The sequence below is a fragment of the Piliocolobus tephrosceles genome, chromosome 7 (genome assembly GCF_002776525.5).
Source record: "Piliocolobus tephrosceles isolate RC106 chromosome 7, ASM277652v3, whole genome shotgun sequence".
In the NCBI taxonomy this organism is placed as follows: Eukaryota; Metazoa; Chordata; class Mammalia; order Primates; family Cercopithecidae; genus Piliocolobus; species Piliocolobus tephrosceles.
In genome coordinates, this window is record NC_045440.1 from 86,923,631 (window position 1) to 86,944,067 (window position 20,437).

The 20,437-nt window shown below is 40.4% G+C and overlaps 1 protein-coding gene across 1 annotated transcript in view; it reads left to right on the plus strand.

Moving 5' to 3' along the window:
• Positions 1–20,437, plus strand: part of ATP6V0D2 (ATPase H+ transporting V0 subunit d2) — a 57,631-nt gene that overhangs the window by 3,716 nt on the left and 33,478 nt on the right. Inside the window, exon 2 of the mRNA XM_023222908.1 lies at positions 11,743–11,914. Coding sequence (XP_023078676.1) covers positions 11,743–11,914 — 172 coding nt within the window. The remainder of the gene's footprint in view (positions 1–11,742; positions 11,915–20,437) is intronic.

Sequence of the window (20,437 nt, forward strand, 5' to 3'; positions counted from 1 at the left end):
TATGTTGAAGCAGGCACTTTCTGTAAAAGAAAAACTAACTTGGCCAAGATTAAATTTGCTTTTAGTCTTTTTAAGTCATCTGGTCTTTAAAAGGAAAGTGTTCTGATAGCAACAAATTGTTTTAGAACAACTTGCAAGGAACGTATAAGGTTTTGGGTAAATTTAGAAGAGAGAAAATAAAGATCATCTAGCAAAGCTTTGAAAAGTGTTAGTATTCATAATTGTGCTTAATTGTGTGCATAATTGGGTTGAGTGCAGTAAGAAATACTCATGTATTCCGAGGCCTGCCCCTGACTAATTGTGACTTGATTCAGATCTCTGGATCCTCTGTGACTCAGCCTTTCCTAGGTACAGAAGAAGGAAATTAGTTCCCATTGCCTTTGTCACTGGTATTGCTTTAAAGTTGTATCTATAAAGAAACTTTAGGGTCTTTAAAAGCAACTTTGAACCAAAACAATAACTTTAAAAGAGCATAGGATATTCTTTTAAAAAATAACACTACTGTTATTTTGAAAGGACTCCCAATAGCAAAGGGCTCCCAAAGCCTCCCAATAGCAAAGCTGGGAGGGGTCCCATCTGTGGGAGAGTAAGAATTGAACTTGGATCCTCCCCTGACTCTCATATCTTTTTTTCCCAATGGTGGTTTGTTGCCTGGGTTTACCTGGGTCATCTGGCTGATTCACTGTTGCTGTAAAAACAGGGCTGAGTGTGCTGCGTTGAAAGTCACTGAAACCAGAGGAAACTAGTCACACAAACCCTGACCATCACCTGACAGATTGCTTGTGCTGCCTGATAATTACTCACACTTTTCCCAGGCTAGTGCCTGTCTTCAGGGGCCGTCCAGAACTACAAAGCTGTCCAGAACTACAATAGCAACAGTATTTTAAAAAATTACAAATAAGACTTTTGGAAATATTCTTCCCTTCTCAAAAAAAGACAAAATAGTAAATTAACACTTGAAGTTTAGTAGTAAATAGTCTTTTCTAAAACATATGATAACAGTGTCCACTGGCTCTCAAGATGTGGGAGGTCGTTCTGTATTAAGTCTTTTTTTTTCTTCTGAGATGCAGTTTAGCTCCTGTCACCCAGGCTGGTGTCGAACAGCATGATCTTGACTCACTGCAACCTCTGCCTCCCAGGTTCAAGCGATTCTTCTCCCTCAGCCTCCCAAGTAGCTAGAATTATGGGTATGCACCACCATGCCTGGCTAATTTTTTTTTTTTTTTTTTTCTAGTAGAGATGGGATTTCACCATGTTGGCCAGGCTGGTCTCAAACTCCTGACCGCAGGTGATCTGCCCGCCTTGGCCTCCTAAAGCGCTGGGATTACAGATGTGAGCTGCCGGCCTGGATTAAGTCTTTACTTTTTCCTTGCCACAATTTGTTTAGAAGGGAATTAGGAAAGCTGATTATATCTCACCAACAACGGTGCCCCTGTCAAGGGGCTTGAGCTTTCAGAGCTTCTCCAACTGTGTCTTCAGGTAGGAATTAATTCAACACCATCTAGTAAGTACTTTCTAGCTAGGGCCAAGAGAGTAAAGATGAATAAGATAGAGTCCCTGCCCTAAAAAGCATCCCATCTGGAGAATAAAAATATCAGAAAAATGAGAACCCCTTAAGGATGGCAATTGGGTAGTACATACCGAAATTCCAAATGCTTATACACTTTGTCTAGGAATTCCAAGTCTCATAGACAAACTTACACACATGTGAGATGACAGCTGTACAAGGCTCTTTATGTGGCATAGTTTGTTGTTGTTGTTGTTGTTGAGATGGAGTCTCGCTATGTCACCCTGGCTGGAGTATAATGGCGCAATCTCGGCTCACTGCAACCTCTGCTTCCTGGGTTCAAGTGATTCTTGTGCCTCTGCCTCCTAAGTAGCTGGGACTACAGGAGTGCACCACCATGCCTGGCTAATTTTTTGTATTTTTAGTAGAGATGAGGTCTCACCATGTTGGCCATGGCAGGTCTCAAACTCCTAACCTCAAGTGATCCACCCACCTCAGCCTCCCAAAGTGCTGGGATTACAGGCATGACCTGCCGTGGCTGGCCTTTTATGTGGCATAGTTTGGAATAGCAAACGATGGTAACAAATTAAGTGTCCCTCTGCAGGAAATACATTTTCATTTTTTTAAATTTATTTTTTGGTAGAGACAGGGTCTTATGTTGCCCAGGCTACTCTCGAACTCCTGGGCTCAAGCAATCCTCCCACTTTGGCCTTCCAACATGCTGGGATTATAGGCCTGAGCCACCACAACCAGCCAGGAATAAGTTATGTAAGTTATGGAACATTCACATAATGGAATATTCTGCATATAAAAGGAAAAACACATGAGGAAGCAGTCTAAAATGAGACATATGGAAGGATTACCAAGATACATTAAGTCAGAAAAGCAAGGGGAAGAACCAGGTGTGGCATGGCACTCTTTAGTAAAAAGGGGGATAAATTTTAAAAATATACTTCCTATATGATTGCCTAGATACAAAGAAACTGTGAAAGGATTAAAAAGAAACTAAAAATAGAGGTTACGTGAAGCTAGGAATGAGTGGCACGGGGTGGTGGGTAGGTGAGTTACAAGCATAGGGACCTGTCACTGTTTACCCGTATATACACCTATTACTTATTTTTAATTTCAAAATAACATATAGGAGGATGACTGATTTCAAAGAGCTTTTTCTTTGCTTCCTTAGACATTATTTGTACCTCTAATTATAGCGTTTTTTCTGCCTTATATTAAAGAGACATATCCAATTCTCTTTCCTATTTAAAACGCACACACACACACACACACACACACACACACACACACACACACACTCACCAATAGCTTCCATCAGGCAAGATAAATGACACTGTGCTTAAAAAGCTGATCTACCTTGTAAGCCCTTCCCCAGAATGCTTTGCCTTTTCTAAAGCTGCTCCTTCAATCACAAATTCCATCCCTTATCCCGTGTCCCTGGAAAACGACTATCTCCCTTTAAAGTCTCCATTTAAGCCACTTCCTCTGTAAGCCCCCTTCTACAGTATATATGATGGGATGGAATTGACAAGCTTCAACTTTATGCTCCACGGTACCTTGTAATGAACCTATCCTGTATAACATCTGTGACATTTGCATAGATGTGTCATCCTGAGGCAGAACATTTGCCTCATTTGTCTGTCTAGCTTTAGAGGCTGCTGCAGTTACAGGCTTAACCGATAAATAAATGCATAGCTCTATATGCTTTATTGCAAGCTTCTTTATTTTTTTTTTTAAGACAGGGTCTGGCTCTGGCACCCAGGCTGGAGTGCAGTAGCATGATCTCAGTTACTGCAACCTCTACCTCTCCTGGACTTAAGTGACCCTCCCACCTCAGCCTCCTGAGTAGCTGGGACTACAGGCATGGACCACTGTTCCTGGCTAATTTTTGTAGAGACAGGGTTTTGTCATGTTGCCCAGGCTGGTCTTGAACTCCTGAGCTCAAGTGATCTGCCCACCTCCGCCTCCCAAAGTACTGAGATTACAGGCGTAAGCCACCAAGTGCCCAGCCTGTAAACTTCTCTTTCTTTCTTTCTTTCTTTCTTTCTTTCTCTCTCTCTCTCTCTCTCTCTCTCTGTCTGTCTCTCTCTTTCTTTTTGAGATGGAGTCTCTGTCGCCCATGCTGGAGTGCAGTGGCGCTATCTTGGCTCACTGCAAGCTCCGCCTCCCGGGTTCACGCCATTCTCCTGCCTCAGTCTCCCAAGTAGCTGGGACTACAGGCGCCCACCATCACGCCCTGCTAATTTTTTGTATTTTTAGTAGGGACGGGGTTTCACGGTGTTAGCCAGGATAGTCTCTATTTCCTGATTTCGTGATCCGCTCATCCCGGCTTCCCAAAGTCCTAAGATTACAGGCGTGAGCCACTGTGTCCGGTTGCCTGTAAACCTCTTAAGGGCAGAAAGCACAACTTAAGCTTTTCTCTCTTTTACCTCCCTAAGCCTGGAGTGTATTTTGCATGTAGTAAGAATCTGAAAATACACGCTGGGAATATCTGCATGTTGAGTTCAAGTCCTGGATCTTCTGCTTTATGGTTCTGGGATTCTAAGCAAGCTGCTTAACCTTTAACATGGTGCTTTTTTTTTTTTTTTTTTTTCTTTAATTTGTTTTGAGACAGGGTCTAAATCTGTTGCCCAAGCCAGGGAATGCAGTAGCTTGTAGCGTGATCATGGCTCAATGCAGCCTCAACCTCCTAAGCTCAAGTGATCCTCCCACCTTAGCCTTTCAAGTATCTGGGACCACAGGTGCAGACCACAGCTGTGTGCCACCAAGCCTGGCTAATTTTTTTGTCATTTGCAAAGACAAGGTCTCACTTTGTTGCCCAGGGTGATCTCAAACTCCTGGCCTCAAACAATCCTCCTGCTTCAGCCTCCCAAAATGCTGGGATTACAAGCGTGAGCACTGATAAGTGCTTTCTTATCTCATCTTTAGATAGTATCTCCCTGGCCTAACTCCCAGTTCACTGGGAGGATCCAAAATATCTGAAGATGTTTTGTAAATTGTAAATCTTAAAAATACACCCCTGCACTGTAGTTTATATACAACAAGAATTTGTTTTCCCTCTTCTGCTAGACTTTGGAATTCCTGAAATAGTTCTTTCCATTTTATGGTTTTGGATAATGGCATTTGGATATGACTCCATTTAGTTTATTCTGTTCTCCTTCAGAAAGCACCAGTTTTGAAAATATTTATTTTGGTAAATAAAAATTAAAATGAAGATTTTCAACCCCAGTAAGATTTACTGGACTGTGAAATGAAGTTCTGTGGGGTCGCTGCTGTAAGATCTTAAGTTTTAATCACAAATTAAATCTAATATTTGAGGCTCATTTATGTGGAAAAAAATGCACTTGGAGCTGTGGAGAGTACAAAAAAGAACAGGCTGGATGCAGTGGCTCATGTTTGTAATCCCAGCACTTTGGGAGGCCGAGGCAAGAGGATTGCTAGAGGCCAGGAGTTCAAGGTTGCAGTGAGCTATGATTATGCCACTGTACTTTAGCCTGGGTGACAGAGCAAGAATCTGTCTAAAAAAAGAAAAGACACCATTTACTACCTAGACAACTGTGTAGTTGATAGGATGTCACAAATAAGTAAAAGTGAGATAAAAATTCAAACTCCAAAAATGGTTCAAACCTATTGATAGCAGATATACTTGAAGGTGAACCAAGTCTTGAATAATAGGTTGATAAAAGGCCAGTGAAATGGGTTTTCGGGAGGAGAAGAATTGAGATGTCAAGGCATTCTAGCAGGCAGAGAAAACAAATGAATTAAAAAAGGGAAAAAATAAAAGCCTGTGGATGGGGAATAAACCAGTTAGGTTGCAATACTAGAATACTTGGAGATAAGGCTGGAATTCAGGTTGGGAAAACTGAAAAACCTTGAAGGTTTGATTTGAAGTTTCAAGATCCTGAAGCTAACACTGAATGAGGGCAAGAGTCAGGTATGACCTCAGTCAACTACTTGCCAGCGTGGAAAACAGGAACAAGTTACTTCTCTGAGCCTCAGTTTCTTCATCTATGAAACAGGATTATTGCTAAAGTTAAGAGATTATGTATACTAAAACCATTCTGGCAATGGTAAAACGCTCTAAAAATTTTATAAAAGTTGTTTTTAATCTGCCTAAAACTTTTCAGTGGCTCCGAGCTATTTTTAGGATCATTACAGGACCAAAACAATTCTTAGGAAAGATTAAACTTGAAGCGGGGAGCACATGAGGAGAAATGAGCCTGGGAAAATCAATTCAAAGATTGCTGAAGTAATCGAAGTGCCAGATGTCATTCAAAACGGGAGTAAGGAGCAGAAATCAGGGAAGAAATGCAGGGCATTTGGAGTAATAAAGCACCAAAGAGGACTTTGAAGTTTCAACACCCTGAGAATAGCAGTACATTAGCAAAAATGGAGAAAAAAGTGTCCGGTTGTACATGTTCTGGTGTATTTATTAAAAGTCTGAGTAATTATCAGATTTGATGGTTGATTCCAATAGGTTGGTTGGAAAAATTCTGGTTTAGAGAATAAAAGCTGAATTCCCTAGCAATTTATTTTGGAGATAGGTGGGTACAATTGAAAAAATAATATTTTGTGGTGGATTTTCTATGCTGGCTCTTTACCTACCTGCATCATCTTTTTTTGTTTGTTTGTTTTCTTTTTTGAGACAGGGTCTCTATTGCCTGAACCGGAGTGCAGTAGCTTGAACACGGCTCACTTCACCTCCCAGGCTCAAGCAATTCTCCCACCTCAGCTTCCTGAGTAGGAGGACCACAAGCATATGCCACCATGCCCAGCTAACTTTTTTTTTCTTTTGTAGAGATGGAGTTTTGCTATGTTGCCCAGTCTAGTCTGAAACTCCTGGCCTCAAGCAGTCCTCCCACCTTGGCCTCCCAAAGTCCTGGGATTACAGGCATGAGCCACTGTACCAGACAACCTTGTTTAATCCCCAAAACAGCCTGAAAGCATAGACTATATCCATTTTGTAGATGAGGAAACTGAGCTCAGAACAGTCAGATAATTTCCCTAAGTTCAGCAGCAGCAGAGTGTGGGGAAAGGCAGGAGGCTGCTTGGATAGAACAGTAGACAATCACTCATCTTTATTTTTAGTAGAGATGGGGTCTCCCTATGTTATCCAGACTGGTCTCAAACTCCTGGGCTCAGCAAACCTCCCACCTCAGCCTCCAGAGTAGTTGGGTTACAAGCATCAGCCACCACACCCAGCAAAAAGGAATTTTCTAAAAATAGTCTACCAACAAATTAGTAGACAATAACCATGAAGTCTAACTTCCCTATCCTGACTCATTCGCTAGCCAAGTGATCTCAGATAATTCCCTTCACGCAGTGACGGCAACCCACACAAAACGCATGTTTATATTATGACTGAGTGCATACATGCAGGCACACATTCACACTATGTATAGACTCTATTTGTTAAAATGGTGTAATGGTTAACCTATTTTTTTTAATTCTATTGCTGCGTGACACCTATTAAATTGATTTAGTTGGTGGTGATCCTACAGTTTGGAATACATTCTTTTTTCCTTATTTTAATAAAAAGGAAAAAGCACCATTTGCCACGCTACCTTTCTAGATAAAAAGTAGTGTAATTTTCCCAAGTGTGCTCTGTGGGCAGCCCATTGTTTTTTAGTGGCTTGGGAGGTTCTGTCCCATACTGTTTTTGAATAAATCACTTTCATGTAGTAAAGGCTTTCAACTCCTACAGTAAAGAAACTCGTGCCTTCCAAATTTATTTTACCACAATGTCTTATTACTCACATACCTGTTTAGATAATCATTTAGGGAAATGCAGGAACAAAAATTAAGTGATTTTGAAAACTACAAAACTGTGAGTACGGTTGTTATTATTGACAATCTATCATCATCCCAGAGTGCATTTCAGACCCTAAGATTCCCTTGGAATCTGAAAGCAAGCATCCCTTGGATCATTTTAGTGCTGGGAAAGAGAGGTTCCTTCTATTCCATTTGCCTTTTCACTGACTACAGTATTGTAAGATTCCTACAGGGTCTGAAACACTGAGACATTTAATTTCAGGATGTCCCTGGCAGCTGAAAGGTTTGAAAGTTATTTTGCTTTAAAGAAACGTATGTCACATGAGCAAAATATCATGGTTTTGAAAGAAATACCCTTTGTGTCACTTCTGTTGGCAAATATTCCTTGGTGCTGAGGATTCAAACTGTCAAATTGCATAAAAATCTGAAATGCCAAAATGAAAGCCAAATAAGGCATGGCAACAAAGTAGAATTGTTTTAAGTTAATTAAATAGGTAATTGAGCAAATAAATTCTGCCATCAGATAAACAGCATTTCCGATGCAAAATCTACTCCAGACACTGAGGAAGACTGTAAGAACCACATTGTCCCTAATTGCAGATCCACCCTCCCCCAGCTACCAGAGCAGTCAATTCACAGCTCGCAGTAGTGGTTTTCTGTTATCTCTGGATAAACATGGCATACCAAACCCTCCTTAGGACAGTCCTGCTTATTTCTTTGGCTTCAATTCTTACCTGCCCTTCTCTACCACTCCTTTGAAATCGACACACAAAAATTGCATATATTTATCATATGCAACATGATGTTTTATTTTATTTTATATTTTTTGAGACAGTCTCTCATTCCTTTGCCCAGAGTGGAGTGCAGTGGCACAATCTCAGCCCACTGCAACTTCTGCCTCCCGGCTTCAAGCAATTCTCATGCCTCAGCCTCCTGAGTAGCTGGGATTACAGGCGCACACCACTACACCCAACTAATTTTTGTATTTTCAGTAGAGATGGAGTTTCACCATGTTGGCCAGGCTGATCTGGATGGAATTCCTGATCTCAAGTGTTACACCTGCCTCAGCCTCCCAAAGTGCTGAGATTATAGGCGGGAGCCACCACGCCCAGCCTATGTTGTTTTAATATATGTATTAGTTGTTGTATCAACCGAAATTAAGTCTGTTAAGGCAGAAATAGTTCAACAAAGGTTTATTGGAAGCCAAGTGTGAGGACCGATCAAGGAAGACACAGCAACAAAGCTGAGTGTGTCCTAGAGTCTGCTGTGAGTTGGAAGACTTTTAAGGGAAAGTTTAGAAGAACAGAGGAGGACTCTTCATACTAGAGTCGTTCTTTTCATTGGAGGTCACAATATAGAGGTTACAATCACTGGCTACAGATGAGATACAGGCTACAATGTCTACATGCAAGATAATCAGTAAACTTCATGATGCAGAAACCAATCACCAAAATTTGATGATTCAGAAACAAATCAATGTCCTTTTAAGTGCCAGTAGGTTATGTATTAATCAGTACATCAACAATTTGAGGGACTCACGGTAAGATTCTTTACTCTGGGATAGGACGGGACAGGACAGGACAGGACAGGAGAGGCATCATAAGAACTCTGCCAGGCAGGTTAATTTGGAAGCCTGCCCAATGTGACCTATATGTTATCAATCAAGTAAATTAACATATATGTTAATTCACATACCAAATTTTGTGGGGAGAACACAAAATCTACTATTTACATGATTTTAAAAATACAATGCATTGTTATTTACTATAGTCAACATTTTGTACCATAGGTCTCTTGAAGTTATTCCTCTTATCTAACTGAATCTAACTGAATTTTGTATCCTTTGACATCTTTCCGATCCCTCACTCTCTCACCTGTCCCCCACTGTCTTTTTTTTTCTTTTTTTCTTTTCCTTTTCTTTCTTTCTTTTTTTTTCATGTAGAGACAGGATCTTGTTTTGTCACCCAGGCTAAAATACAGTGGCGTGATCATAGCTCACTGCAGCCTTGAGCCCCTGAGCTCAAGGGATCTTCCCACCTCTGCCTCGCAAAGTGCTGTGATTACAGGCATAAGCCACCGCTCCTGGCCCACTCCTCGCCCTTTGATGACCACTACCTTACTCTCTACTTCTCAGTTGTCACAAATGACAGGATTCCCTTCTTTCAGAAGGTTGAGCAGTATCCTATGGTATATTCATACCACCTTTCCTTTGTCTATTCATCTGCTGATGGGCACTTAGCTTGATTCTATGTCTTAGCTATTGTGAGCAATGTTGTAATGAATATAGGAGTACAGATATCTCTTCAACACACTGATTTCATTTCCTTTGGATATATACCCAGTAGTATATATCCAAATAGCTAGATCATATGGGAGTTCTATTTTCAATTTATTTCTCTCCCACTTAATGCTTCAGCAACACTGAACTGCTTTGAGCTCCTTGCACACACCACACCTGTACTAAGTCATCGAATGCCTGCCCTTATTCTTATTCTTTCTCCCCTCTTCCTCCACTCTTAACATAGTATTCTAAGGCTCATCTCCTTCAAGACACTTTCCTAGGCTTCTTGCTCCTATCCTTATGGATCTGGGTCTTATTTTCTATGTTCCCATAAGTCAAGGACCTTATCTTTATCACTGAATTAACACATTGTTTGAATCATCTGTGGCTGCCTCCTCCTTTACCAAACAGTGAGTTTCCTTGGGAATGAGGAATATGTTGGTCTATCTTTGGGTCTCCTGTAGTTGGCAGCATGTAATAGATGCTTAATAAATGTTTGAATGAAGATCCAATAAGCTCCATATGTGTGCTGGATGTTGCCAAGGACATTTTAGACACTCAGATATGCAATAACACTTACATGTTGGGTTCTGCACAAGCAGTCACAGATAAAAGATTTAACTAAGATAGTGTAACTGCCTTCTGGGTTAACATGCTTAAGACTATATAATATCCTATAATAGATGTTATGCTAGAGGTTTTATCAAAGTACTTTCAAGTTCAGATGAGTGAGAGTGAATAATTCTGCCTGAGATAATTAAATCTTTACAGAGCAAGTGATAATCTAATTGAATTGGTTGGCAATAAAATAAAGTTTTAAGTGACTTTGAAGCCAGGTATACCTGGTTTTGAATCACAGTTTATCTACGTGAGATTTTTTAATTTTTTAATCTATGTGATCTTGAACAAGTTACTAACCTCTCTGAACTTCAGTGTTCTTATCTGTACAAAGGCATAGAAATCATTTTTACCTCATAAAATTGCCTTGAGGATTAAATGAGATAATATAAGTTCAGTATAGTACCTAGTACCTAATAAGCACTCAATCACTGGCAGCTATTATTTTAATGTTATAACCAGACCTTGAAGGGTAGATTATAATAAGCCAATCTGAAAAGGGGTGCGGGAAAAAATTCTAGAGTGGGGTTGGGTCAGCATTTACTGAAGTATGGATGCTAGAAAACACACGGTTTGTTCAGGAGGAAGTGACAATCAACAAAGCTGAAATTCAGTTCAATCCAATTACCTGGCACAAAATAGATGACATTTAATGGATGCATGGCATGGTCTGGTGGAATCAATGCTGGGTTATAAGAATAAGGGGACTAATCTCCTACTTCAATCTCATTAGATAACTCCACCATTTAGTCCCACTGAGCTTCAATTTCTTCATCTGTAATAAAAGGATACTGAAACAGAGCAGCGATGACTGCCCATGCCACCTGCTCCCACACCCATGGTAGCTACTACTAATACATTTATCTTTTTCATCAAGCTGGGATGGAGCATTAGTATCCGCAACAGTTTCCCAGGTAGCTATTTCCAAATGAGTAAAACCTGTTTGCCATCTGTGGATTAGGTGTTTGTTAGTTTTTTTTTTTTTTTTCAGACCTTCTAAATAATACCAGACTTCTTAGGTAATTGAAATATTTTGTGAGGGTCAGGGACAGTGGTTTCTGCCTGTAATACCAGCACTTTGGGAGGCTGAGGTGGACAGATCACTTGAGGTCAGGAGTTCGAGACCAGCCTGGCCAACATGGTGAAACCCTGTCTCTACTTAAAAAAATACAAAAATTAGCTGGGCAGAGTGGCATGCACGTGTGGTCCCAGCAACATGGGAGACTGAGGCAGGAGAATTGCGTGAACCCAGGAGGCAGAGGTTGCAGTGAGCTGAGATCGCACCACTGTACTCCTGCCTGGGCTACAGAGGGAGACTCCCTCTCAAAACAAAAGAAAAACACATTTTGTGGTGTGCTGGATTATCCATATTCACATTACATTTTCTGTTGCTTTAGAGATCAAGTTTAAATCATATTTAGACCTCATATTAAAATCTAATAAGATAATACGTATGTATGTACCACAAAATTAGCATGAATTCAACTAATGTTGAAGAAGCTATTTGTGTATGCTCAAAATTTAACCTGAATTGGGTTTTATTTAATTTCAGACCTGAAAATTCATCTCCAGACTACTGACTATGGTAACTTTTTGGCTAATCAAACAAATCCTCTTACTGTTTCCAAAATTGACACCGAGATGAGGAAAAGACTGTGTGGAGAATTTGAGTATTTCCGGAATCATTCCCTGGAGCCCCTTAGCACATTTCTCACCTATATGACGTAAGTGACTACAGAAAGCCCCAATAAGCCCCAATGTACTCATGCGGATGACCCCTAACAGTACTCGTGTGGATGACCCCTAACAGTTATGGGGTTGGGGGGTATTAAGCCAGAGTGAGACTTAAGACCTTTTCCATTGTTTGTAAGTTTAAATTCATTCAAATTTTAGCAACCGATCAGCTCACAGAGCCACATTTTTGCATTAGAAAATGGATTTCATTGATTTATAAATATGACTGTATCAGTGGTGGTAGCCTCCATCTAAAGGAATATTTTCAGTTTTCATTTAATAAAAAAAAAAAAGTGTTGCCGGTGTTTAAGGTGTTAGCGCTAAAGGTAAATGTTATGTGACATTTTTAGATCACTTTTGAGGATGGGGTTGACAATATCTCAAAGTATTCATAAGGTCACATATACTGCGGCTAATTCCCTTTGTAACAGTATAAGTAGCTGTTGTGAAAGTTATATGTGTTTTATTTTTATCCATCACCCACAGTTCCAATTGTGCAATACATAAGCTCCTCATTCTAAAAAATATCTAGTGCTAGGAGCGGTGGCTCACGCCTGTAATCCCAGCATTTTGGAAGGCCGAGGTGGGTGGATCATGAGGTCAGGAGATTGAGACCAACCTGCCCAATATGGTGAAACCCTGTCTCTACTAAAAATACAGAAATTAGCCAGGTGTAGTGGCGCTCCTCTGTAGTCCCAGCTACTTGGGAGGCTGAGGCAGAATTGCTTGAAGCTGGGAGGTAGAGGTTGCAGTGAGCTGATACCATGCTGCTGCACTCTAGCCAGGGCGACAGAGTGAGATTCTATCACAAAAAAAAAAAAAAAAAAAATTGAACTCCCACATAATAGTAAACTGCACTTTCATGACACCAATTGATAAATCTTACTTAGTGCTGAAATGGACCATTTGAAATAGGTTTGTGCCTTTCCAGTTCTCCTAGCTGAAAAACAGAACAAAGACCCACAAATGGATGAGCTGTGTGTTATGCAGATAAAATTTAGATGTAAAGCACAAAGTTCTGAAGACTAGGTCCTAGCCCAGGTCTAGTGCCTGGCACTCAGGCGTCAATATATGTGTGGAAAGAAAATATCAAAAAACAAAAAAATGCTGGATAATGAAAGCCAAAGATTAGTCAAAGGGGAACAAAAGAACAGGACTTCATGTCAAACAGTGCTCAGTACTAGAAAAAGGAAATTAGAGACATGTTGTATGTATAAAGGAAACTGGGCATTGGCTGTGTGAAGGCATGGCTTTGGGAGACAACCTAAGATTTTTAGAGGCAGATTCCAAGAAAATATCACAAGAGAAAGCCTGGAAAGGTAGAAGGCAGAGACTCCTTCTGAAAGAGCAGTTTCAGCATCTGTCTGGTTGAACGATAAAATGACGGTGTTGCCTCAAGGACCAGGGAATGAAACGAATCCGCTTATCTGACCCTCTATCCTTCTATTCTTTCTTTGTCCTTCCATATCTCCATCATCCATTCTTTTTTTATTTTTCTTGAGACTGAGTCTCACTCCGTCGCTCAGGCTGGAGTACACTGGCGTGACCTTGACTCACTGTAACCTCTGCCTCCAGGGTTCAAGCGATTCTCCTGCCTCAGCCTCAGTTTTGGCTGGAGTGGGTGTGCCAAATGGGAAGGAAGCATGCAGGCATGTGCCACCATGCCCGGCTAATTTTGTATTTTTAGTAGAGACAGGGGTTTCACCATGTTGTCTGGGCTGGTCTCGAACTTCCAACCTCAGGTGATCCACCCGTCTCGGTCTTCCAGAGTGCTGGGATTACAGGTGTGAGCCACCATGCCCAGCCTCCATCATCCATTCTTCCACTTTACAAATAACAGTATCTCTGCCTTTGAGTCCTGCAAACAAGAGATTGGAACTAAGAATATCCAAATGTACTTGCTGAGCTGAACAAAGTTAAGTGAACCTTAATTTCTACACATGCCTTTAATTTCAGGGGAAAATAGTATATCAGTCAGCAAGATTTCTCACACTGTAGCAGATATTCCTTGGCATCTAAATATGGCAACCAGAAAATATTCCATGAAAACAGAACTGCATTCCTAGGCCTTTGGCACAAAGGAAAACCAATGCAAATTTCCTATTATTGACAGCAGGCAAGAGCAGAAGTAAAGGAAGTCTCTTCTGTCTGGGATTTCACATCACATCATACAATCTGAGGATCAACTTTACTTAATGAATAATATCTTTAAGAAAAAAGAAAAGTAATTAAGGGACATAATTACAATCTTTCAAGGGTTCAGAAAAGCATAAAATAAAAATATCACTCTGTGTCTACATGTCCCCTGCTTCCCCCACTCAGTTTCTCTCCCAAAAGTAACCACTTCTCAGTTTCTTATGTGTTATTCCAGAAAAATACTTACATGTATGTGTGTCTATTGCTACACACTCTCCCACCCACACATTTCGAATTTATACAAATGGAGGCCGGGCGCGGTGGCTCAAGCCTGTAATCCCAGCACTTTGGGAGGCCGAGACGGGCGGATCACGAGGTCAGGAGATCGACACCATCCTGGCTAACACGGTGAAACCCCGTCTCTACTAAAAATACAAAAACTAGCTGGGCGAGGTGGCGGGCGCCTGTAGTCTCAGCCACTCGGGGGGCTGAGGCAGGAGAATGGCGTAAACCTGGGAGGCGGAGCTTGCAGTAAGCTGAGATCCGGCCACTGCACTCCAGTCCGGGCCACAGAGCAAGACTCCGCCTCAAAAAAAAAAAAAAAATAGGAAACATATTCCTTCTGTACTTTTTTCCCACTTAATATTTCTTAGAAATATGCTTGCGAATGTCATTCTTTTTAATTTATTATTTATTTCTGTTTTTACAGACAGAGTCTCGCTATATTGCCCAGGGTGGTCTTGAACTCCTGGGCTCAAGCCATCCTCTCACCTTGGCCTCCCAAACTGCTGGGATTATAGATGTCCGCCATCATGCCTGTAAAACATCATAATTTTTGAATAACTGCATAGAATTGACTATATGTGTCATGATTCCATTCACCAATCATCTATTGACAAGTAGCTAAATTATTTTTATTTTTTCCCATTACAAAAAATTTTGCAATTAGCTTATTTCTTCTGAGATTAGATGAGATCAGGTGCGTTCAGGGTGGTATGGCCGTAGAGCAATTAGCTTATTTCCATGCAGGTCTTGAACTTATTTGTAAGCTCAGTTTTTAGCAGTGGAAGTGGTGAGTCAACAGAATGTGCATTTTCGTATTTTAGTAAATATTTCTAAGTACTCAACAAAGGTAGCACCAGTTTGAATCCCCTAAAACAGCCTGTGAAATTGCCTGTGTCCTTATACCATTATCCACATTGGATATTTTCTTTTTAACTTTTGTCAGCCCAACAGGTTAAAAAAATAGTATCTCTTTACTTCAATTTATATTTCTTCATAAGTGAAATTGATCATTTCATATTTATTATTTATGTGGATTTGATACATGACCTAATTGCCTATATTTATTAGAGTTTTCAGCAGTTTTTGATGATGTAAAACAGCTCTTTGTAAATTAAGAAAGTTTCAGCCCTTCATAATATATGTTGCAAAACTATTTTCTTGGTATGATATAATTTAATTTTTATGTTTTTTTTTTTTTTCTGCTGTGGAAACATTGAATGCTTTAAATTAGCTATACTCATCAATGTTTTTATTCATTGGCTTCTGGGTATTTTACTGTACCCTGTTTAGAAAGACCTTCTCCATTCCAAATTCATGAATAAATTCACTTGTCTTTTCTTCTATGTATTTGTTGTTACAGATGTTGTCTCATTGTTTTACATTTAAAACTTTGGTCCATCTTAGAATTTATTTTCATGTGAAGAATTAGACTACAGATCTAGCTGAAATTGTTTTTCCCAAATAGCTCTCCATTTCTATAAGTAAGTAAGTAGAAGAAATGACCATAGGTCAAGTAAGGAAGGAATTGTGGATATACCTGAGACATGGCGTTAGTGCCAATGTTTCTTGTTTGCCCTTCTGAGTCCTCCTATCAGCGCTATGGGTTAGGATAATTCCTTCCATATTACTTACAAGCAAGATACAGATGCTGATGTTTTCAAAGAATTCACAAATATACAGCTAGTCAGGGGTAGAGATTAGATATGAACTTACATAGGACTCCGTTCCGCGATTCTGGAAAGCCTTCCCAGAAGGACTGATGTTGCTGAGCCTGGAAACAGTGTAGAATTTGACAATACAAGAGAAGCCTCAGCATCCGGGGCTGAAACATGTAGATGGGAAGGTTGTTCCATGCCTGAGGAACAGTTCAGTTTTGGCTGGAGTGTGTGTGCCAAATGGGAAGGAGGAAGTGAGGAAAGGAGGCTGGAAACGCAAACTCCAGTCACGTTACGGAAAGTCTTTGATGCCAGGCTAAGGAAGTTGACCTTCATCACATCAGAGTCTTGCCTTGTCTTGTCTTGTCTTTTTTCTTTTCTTTCCTTCCTTCTCTTTCTTTCTTTCTTTCTTTCTTTCTTTCTTTCTTTCTTTCTTTCTTTCTTTCTTTCTTTCTTTCTTTCTTTCTCTCTCTTTCTTTCTTTTCTCCCTCTCTCTCTCTATGTCTCTCTCTTCTCTCTCTCTCTGTCTCTCTCTCTTTCTCTCTCTCTCTCTTTTTTTCTTTTGAGACGGAGTTTCACTCTTGTTGCCCAGGCTGGAGTGCAGTGGCGTGATCTTGGCTCACTGCAACCTCCGCCTCCCGGGTTCAAGTGATTCTCATGCCTCAGCCTCCGCTGTAGTTGGGATTACAGGCGCACGCCACCACGCCCAGCTAAATTTTGTATATAGATATATATTTATTTATTTATTTTTAGTAGAGATGGGGTTTCCGCATGTTGGTCAGGCTGGTCTTCAACTCCTGACCTCAAGTGATCTACCGGCCTCAGCCTTTCAAAGTGCTGAGATTGCAGGCATGAGCCACCGCACCCGTTCACAGAGTATTTTTCAAGTTTGTGTGTGTATGTGGTGTATTTTGTTGGTATCTGCAAGGCCCTTCCTAAAAAGTAAAAACCTTAAGGAGAAACCCAAAATGTAAAAGTGAGGAAAGAAGATGCCGGGATTGCACACAGAACATTTTCCTCCTCCCAGTGATGGTTGGGAGGAAGTAGAAAGTGCTTAGGCTTTGGGCTGAGTCAGATCCAAATTCATGTCTAATCTTCAATAGCTGCTGGGAGAGAGGCTCTGCAAGCAGTGTTGCCTCCTGCAAGAATGCCTGGCATGGATAATTATGGAAAACAGTAAATATTCCTGAGCTGAAGGGCAAAATGGTCCTAGTTGTGTGGAAGGAAAAATAATAATCAACATACTAGACAACATTTACAGAATATTACTATATGCCGGGGACTTTATTGGGTTGGAAAGTTAAGTGCTTTACAAACATTCTCTCATTTAACCCTCCTGACAAGTCTTACTCAATTCTTACCATCACCATTCTAAGGATGAGGAACCTAGAACTTAAGTGCAATAATTTGCCCTGATCACAAATCTAACGAGTGGTGGCGTCGTGCTTTGAAATAACTGTTAGCAGTAGGCTTCATTAAATTATTTTGCTCAGATTTTCATTGAGTTCAGAAAATCTGACCATGACAGTGACAGAGGGCAGCCCAATTTTATCTGAGTCAGAAAGCTGCCAGGTTTGTACTTTGGGGTTGGGAAACAAATCTCATATAAAGGAAATGTGCCCAGAATACACTGGGAAATGCTGTAGTTCTAAAAACAGCTGTGAGTCCTTTGATCAAAGGTTCCTCTCACTGATGATCCCACAGATTTTTTGTTTCCTAATCACAGGATCTTTTTTCTTTTCTCTTTTGAAATGGAGTCTCGCGCTGTCACCCAGGCTGGAGTGCAGTGGTGTAACCTTGGCTCACTGCAACCTCTGCCTCCCAGGTTCAAGCAATTCTCCTGCCTCAGCCTCCCAAGTAGCGGGGATTACAGGTGCACACAACTGCACCTGGCTAACTTTTGTATTTTTAGTAGAGATGGGGTTTCACCACGTTGGCCAGGCTGGTCTCAAACTCCTGATCTCAGGTGATCTACGCCCCTCGGTCTCCCAAAGTGCTGGGATTACAGGCATGAGCCACCATGCCTGGCCCTAATCATAGAATTTTAGACATGGAAGGAAACTTAGCATTCATTAACTAAGCAAGTATCCTTATTTCACAACAAATTACTGTGTTAAACTATACTGTTTCTAAAACAAAAATAATTTCTTAAAATTTTAAATATTTCTAGTTATAAGCAGTATTTTTTTTAATTGTTTACAAAAATACAGATAGTCACAAAGCCCTGGGTAGAATGTTAATGCAAAATTAAAATTGGAAAGGTGGTTTTGGTAGTATGGATATATTTTAATGTATCTACTCTTCCTATTGGCCATACATGCTTTGAATTAGTGCTTTTAGTATCTCTGTCTGGACTCGTTATTACCTAATGGGCATTGAATATTTGTTGAATCAACATAGAATCCTGCATTCAGCAGTATGTCACACAGAGCTAGAAAAATATATCCAGATAACTCAGCAGTTTATATTTTATATAGCCGTTGAGAATTGGTTTTTTATTGACCATTATGTGAGGGGTAAAACTGGATGTTATGCCTGCAGATACATTTTGTGAGGCCAGCTCAGTGTTTTAGAAAATAACTTTTAAAAAATACACTTTGAGCCAGGCACAGCAGCTCATGTCTGTAACCCCAGCACTTTGGGAGGCCAAGGCAGAAGGATCACTTGAGACCAGGAGTTTCAAAAGCTGGGCAAACATACTGAGACCCTGTCTCTACAAGAGAAAAAATTAAAAATTAACCCGTGTGGTGGTGCACACCTGTAGTCCCAGTTACTGGGGAGTCTGAGGCAGGAGGATTGCTTGAGTCTAGGAGATGGAGGCTGCAGAGCCATGATCATGCCACTGTACCTCAGCTTGAGTGACAGAGTGAGACCCTGTCTACAAAAGAAAAAACAACAACAACAACAAAAAAAACAAAACAAAAGCAAACATACAAAAAACACTTTGAAATCAGGTGTGGTGGCTTGCACCTGTAGTACCAGTTTCTCAGGAGGCTGAGGCAGGAGGATCACTTAAGTGCAGGAGTTTGATTCACCAGCCTGGGCAACAGAGCAAGACCCTGTCTCTTTAAATAAAAAATAAATAAATAAATAAATAAATAAACCATTTTGTCAAGGCTGCATTCTTCCATTAGCCACAGTCTCCAACACTCCTGTATTTAAGCTACTTATCAGACTCCTGAACATATTTACTCTGACCTAGATATTTTACCTTCACCTCTACACAAGAACTCTGTAAAGCAGGTATTTATATCTCCACTTTTAAAATTATGGAAATGAAGGGTCAATGAATTAATGCATTTTTCAAAGTCACAAAGGCAAGAGACATGAAAGGATTCCATTCCAGGTCTATCAGTCTAGCAAGCTAATGATCTTGCCACTGTACAGGTAGTTTATAATAAAGCAAGCAAATCAGAAATATCTGTGGGTCTTCAAAAACCACTTATATTCTTGACCCCTACTTCAGGAGATTCTGATCTAATTGGCCTTGGAGTGGTGCCCATCTATATTTTGGAAGGCACCCAGGTTATATTGAGGTGCATCTCTGATTAAAAATGTTTCATCAGGGTGCCTCAGCTTGATTACTTGGAGGTGACTTTCACAAATACTTTCATGAGCTTCTCTTGACAGTTACCTATACAGATAGCCTTATGTCCCTGTCGGAAACTAGATAGCACCAAAGCCTAGGTCTTCTGAATCTCCATCCATGATCTGCCTCATCATGTCATGTAATGTCTTGTGACTTGCAACCCTGGCAGCATTCAGCTGCTCTCTGTGGAGCTTAGAGATTTATTACAATAAGAAACGGTAATGGCTGGGCACAGTGGCTCATGCCTGTAATCCCAGTACTTTGGGAGGCCGAGGTGGGTAGATCACTTGACGTCAGGAGTTTGAGACCAGCATAGCCAATATGATGAAACTCTGTCTCTGCTAAAAATACAAAAATTAGCCAGGTGTGGTGGCACACACCTGTAGTCCTAGCTACTTAGTAGGCTGAGGCATAAGAATTGCTTGAACCTGGGAGGTGGAGGTTGCAGTGAGCTGAGATCATGCCACTGCACTCAGCCTGGGTGACAGAGTAAGGCTCCACTATTTCAGGAAGAAGGAGAGGAAGAAGAACAAGAAGAAGAATGAGGAGGAGGAGGGAGAGAAAAAAGAAAAGAAAAGAAAAGAAAGAAAGAAAGAAAGAAAGAAAGAAAGAAAGAAAGAAAGAAAGAAAGAAAGAAAGAAAGAAAGAAAGAGGAAGGAAGGAAGGAAGAGAGAAAGAAAGAAAGAAAAAAGAAGGAGAAAGAAAGAGAGAATGAAAGAAGAGAGAAAGAAGAAAGAAAGAAAAGAAAGAGAAAGAAGAAAGAAAGAGAAAGAAAGAAAAAAGAAAGAAAGAAAAAAAGAGAGAAAGAAAGAAAGAAAGAAAGAAAGAAAGAAAGAAAGAAAGAAAGA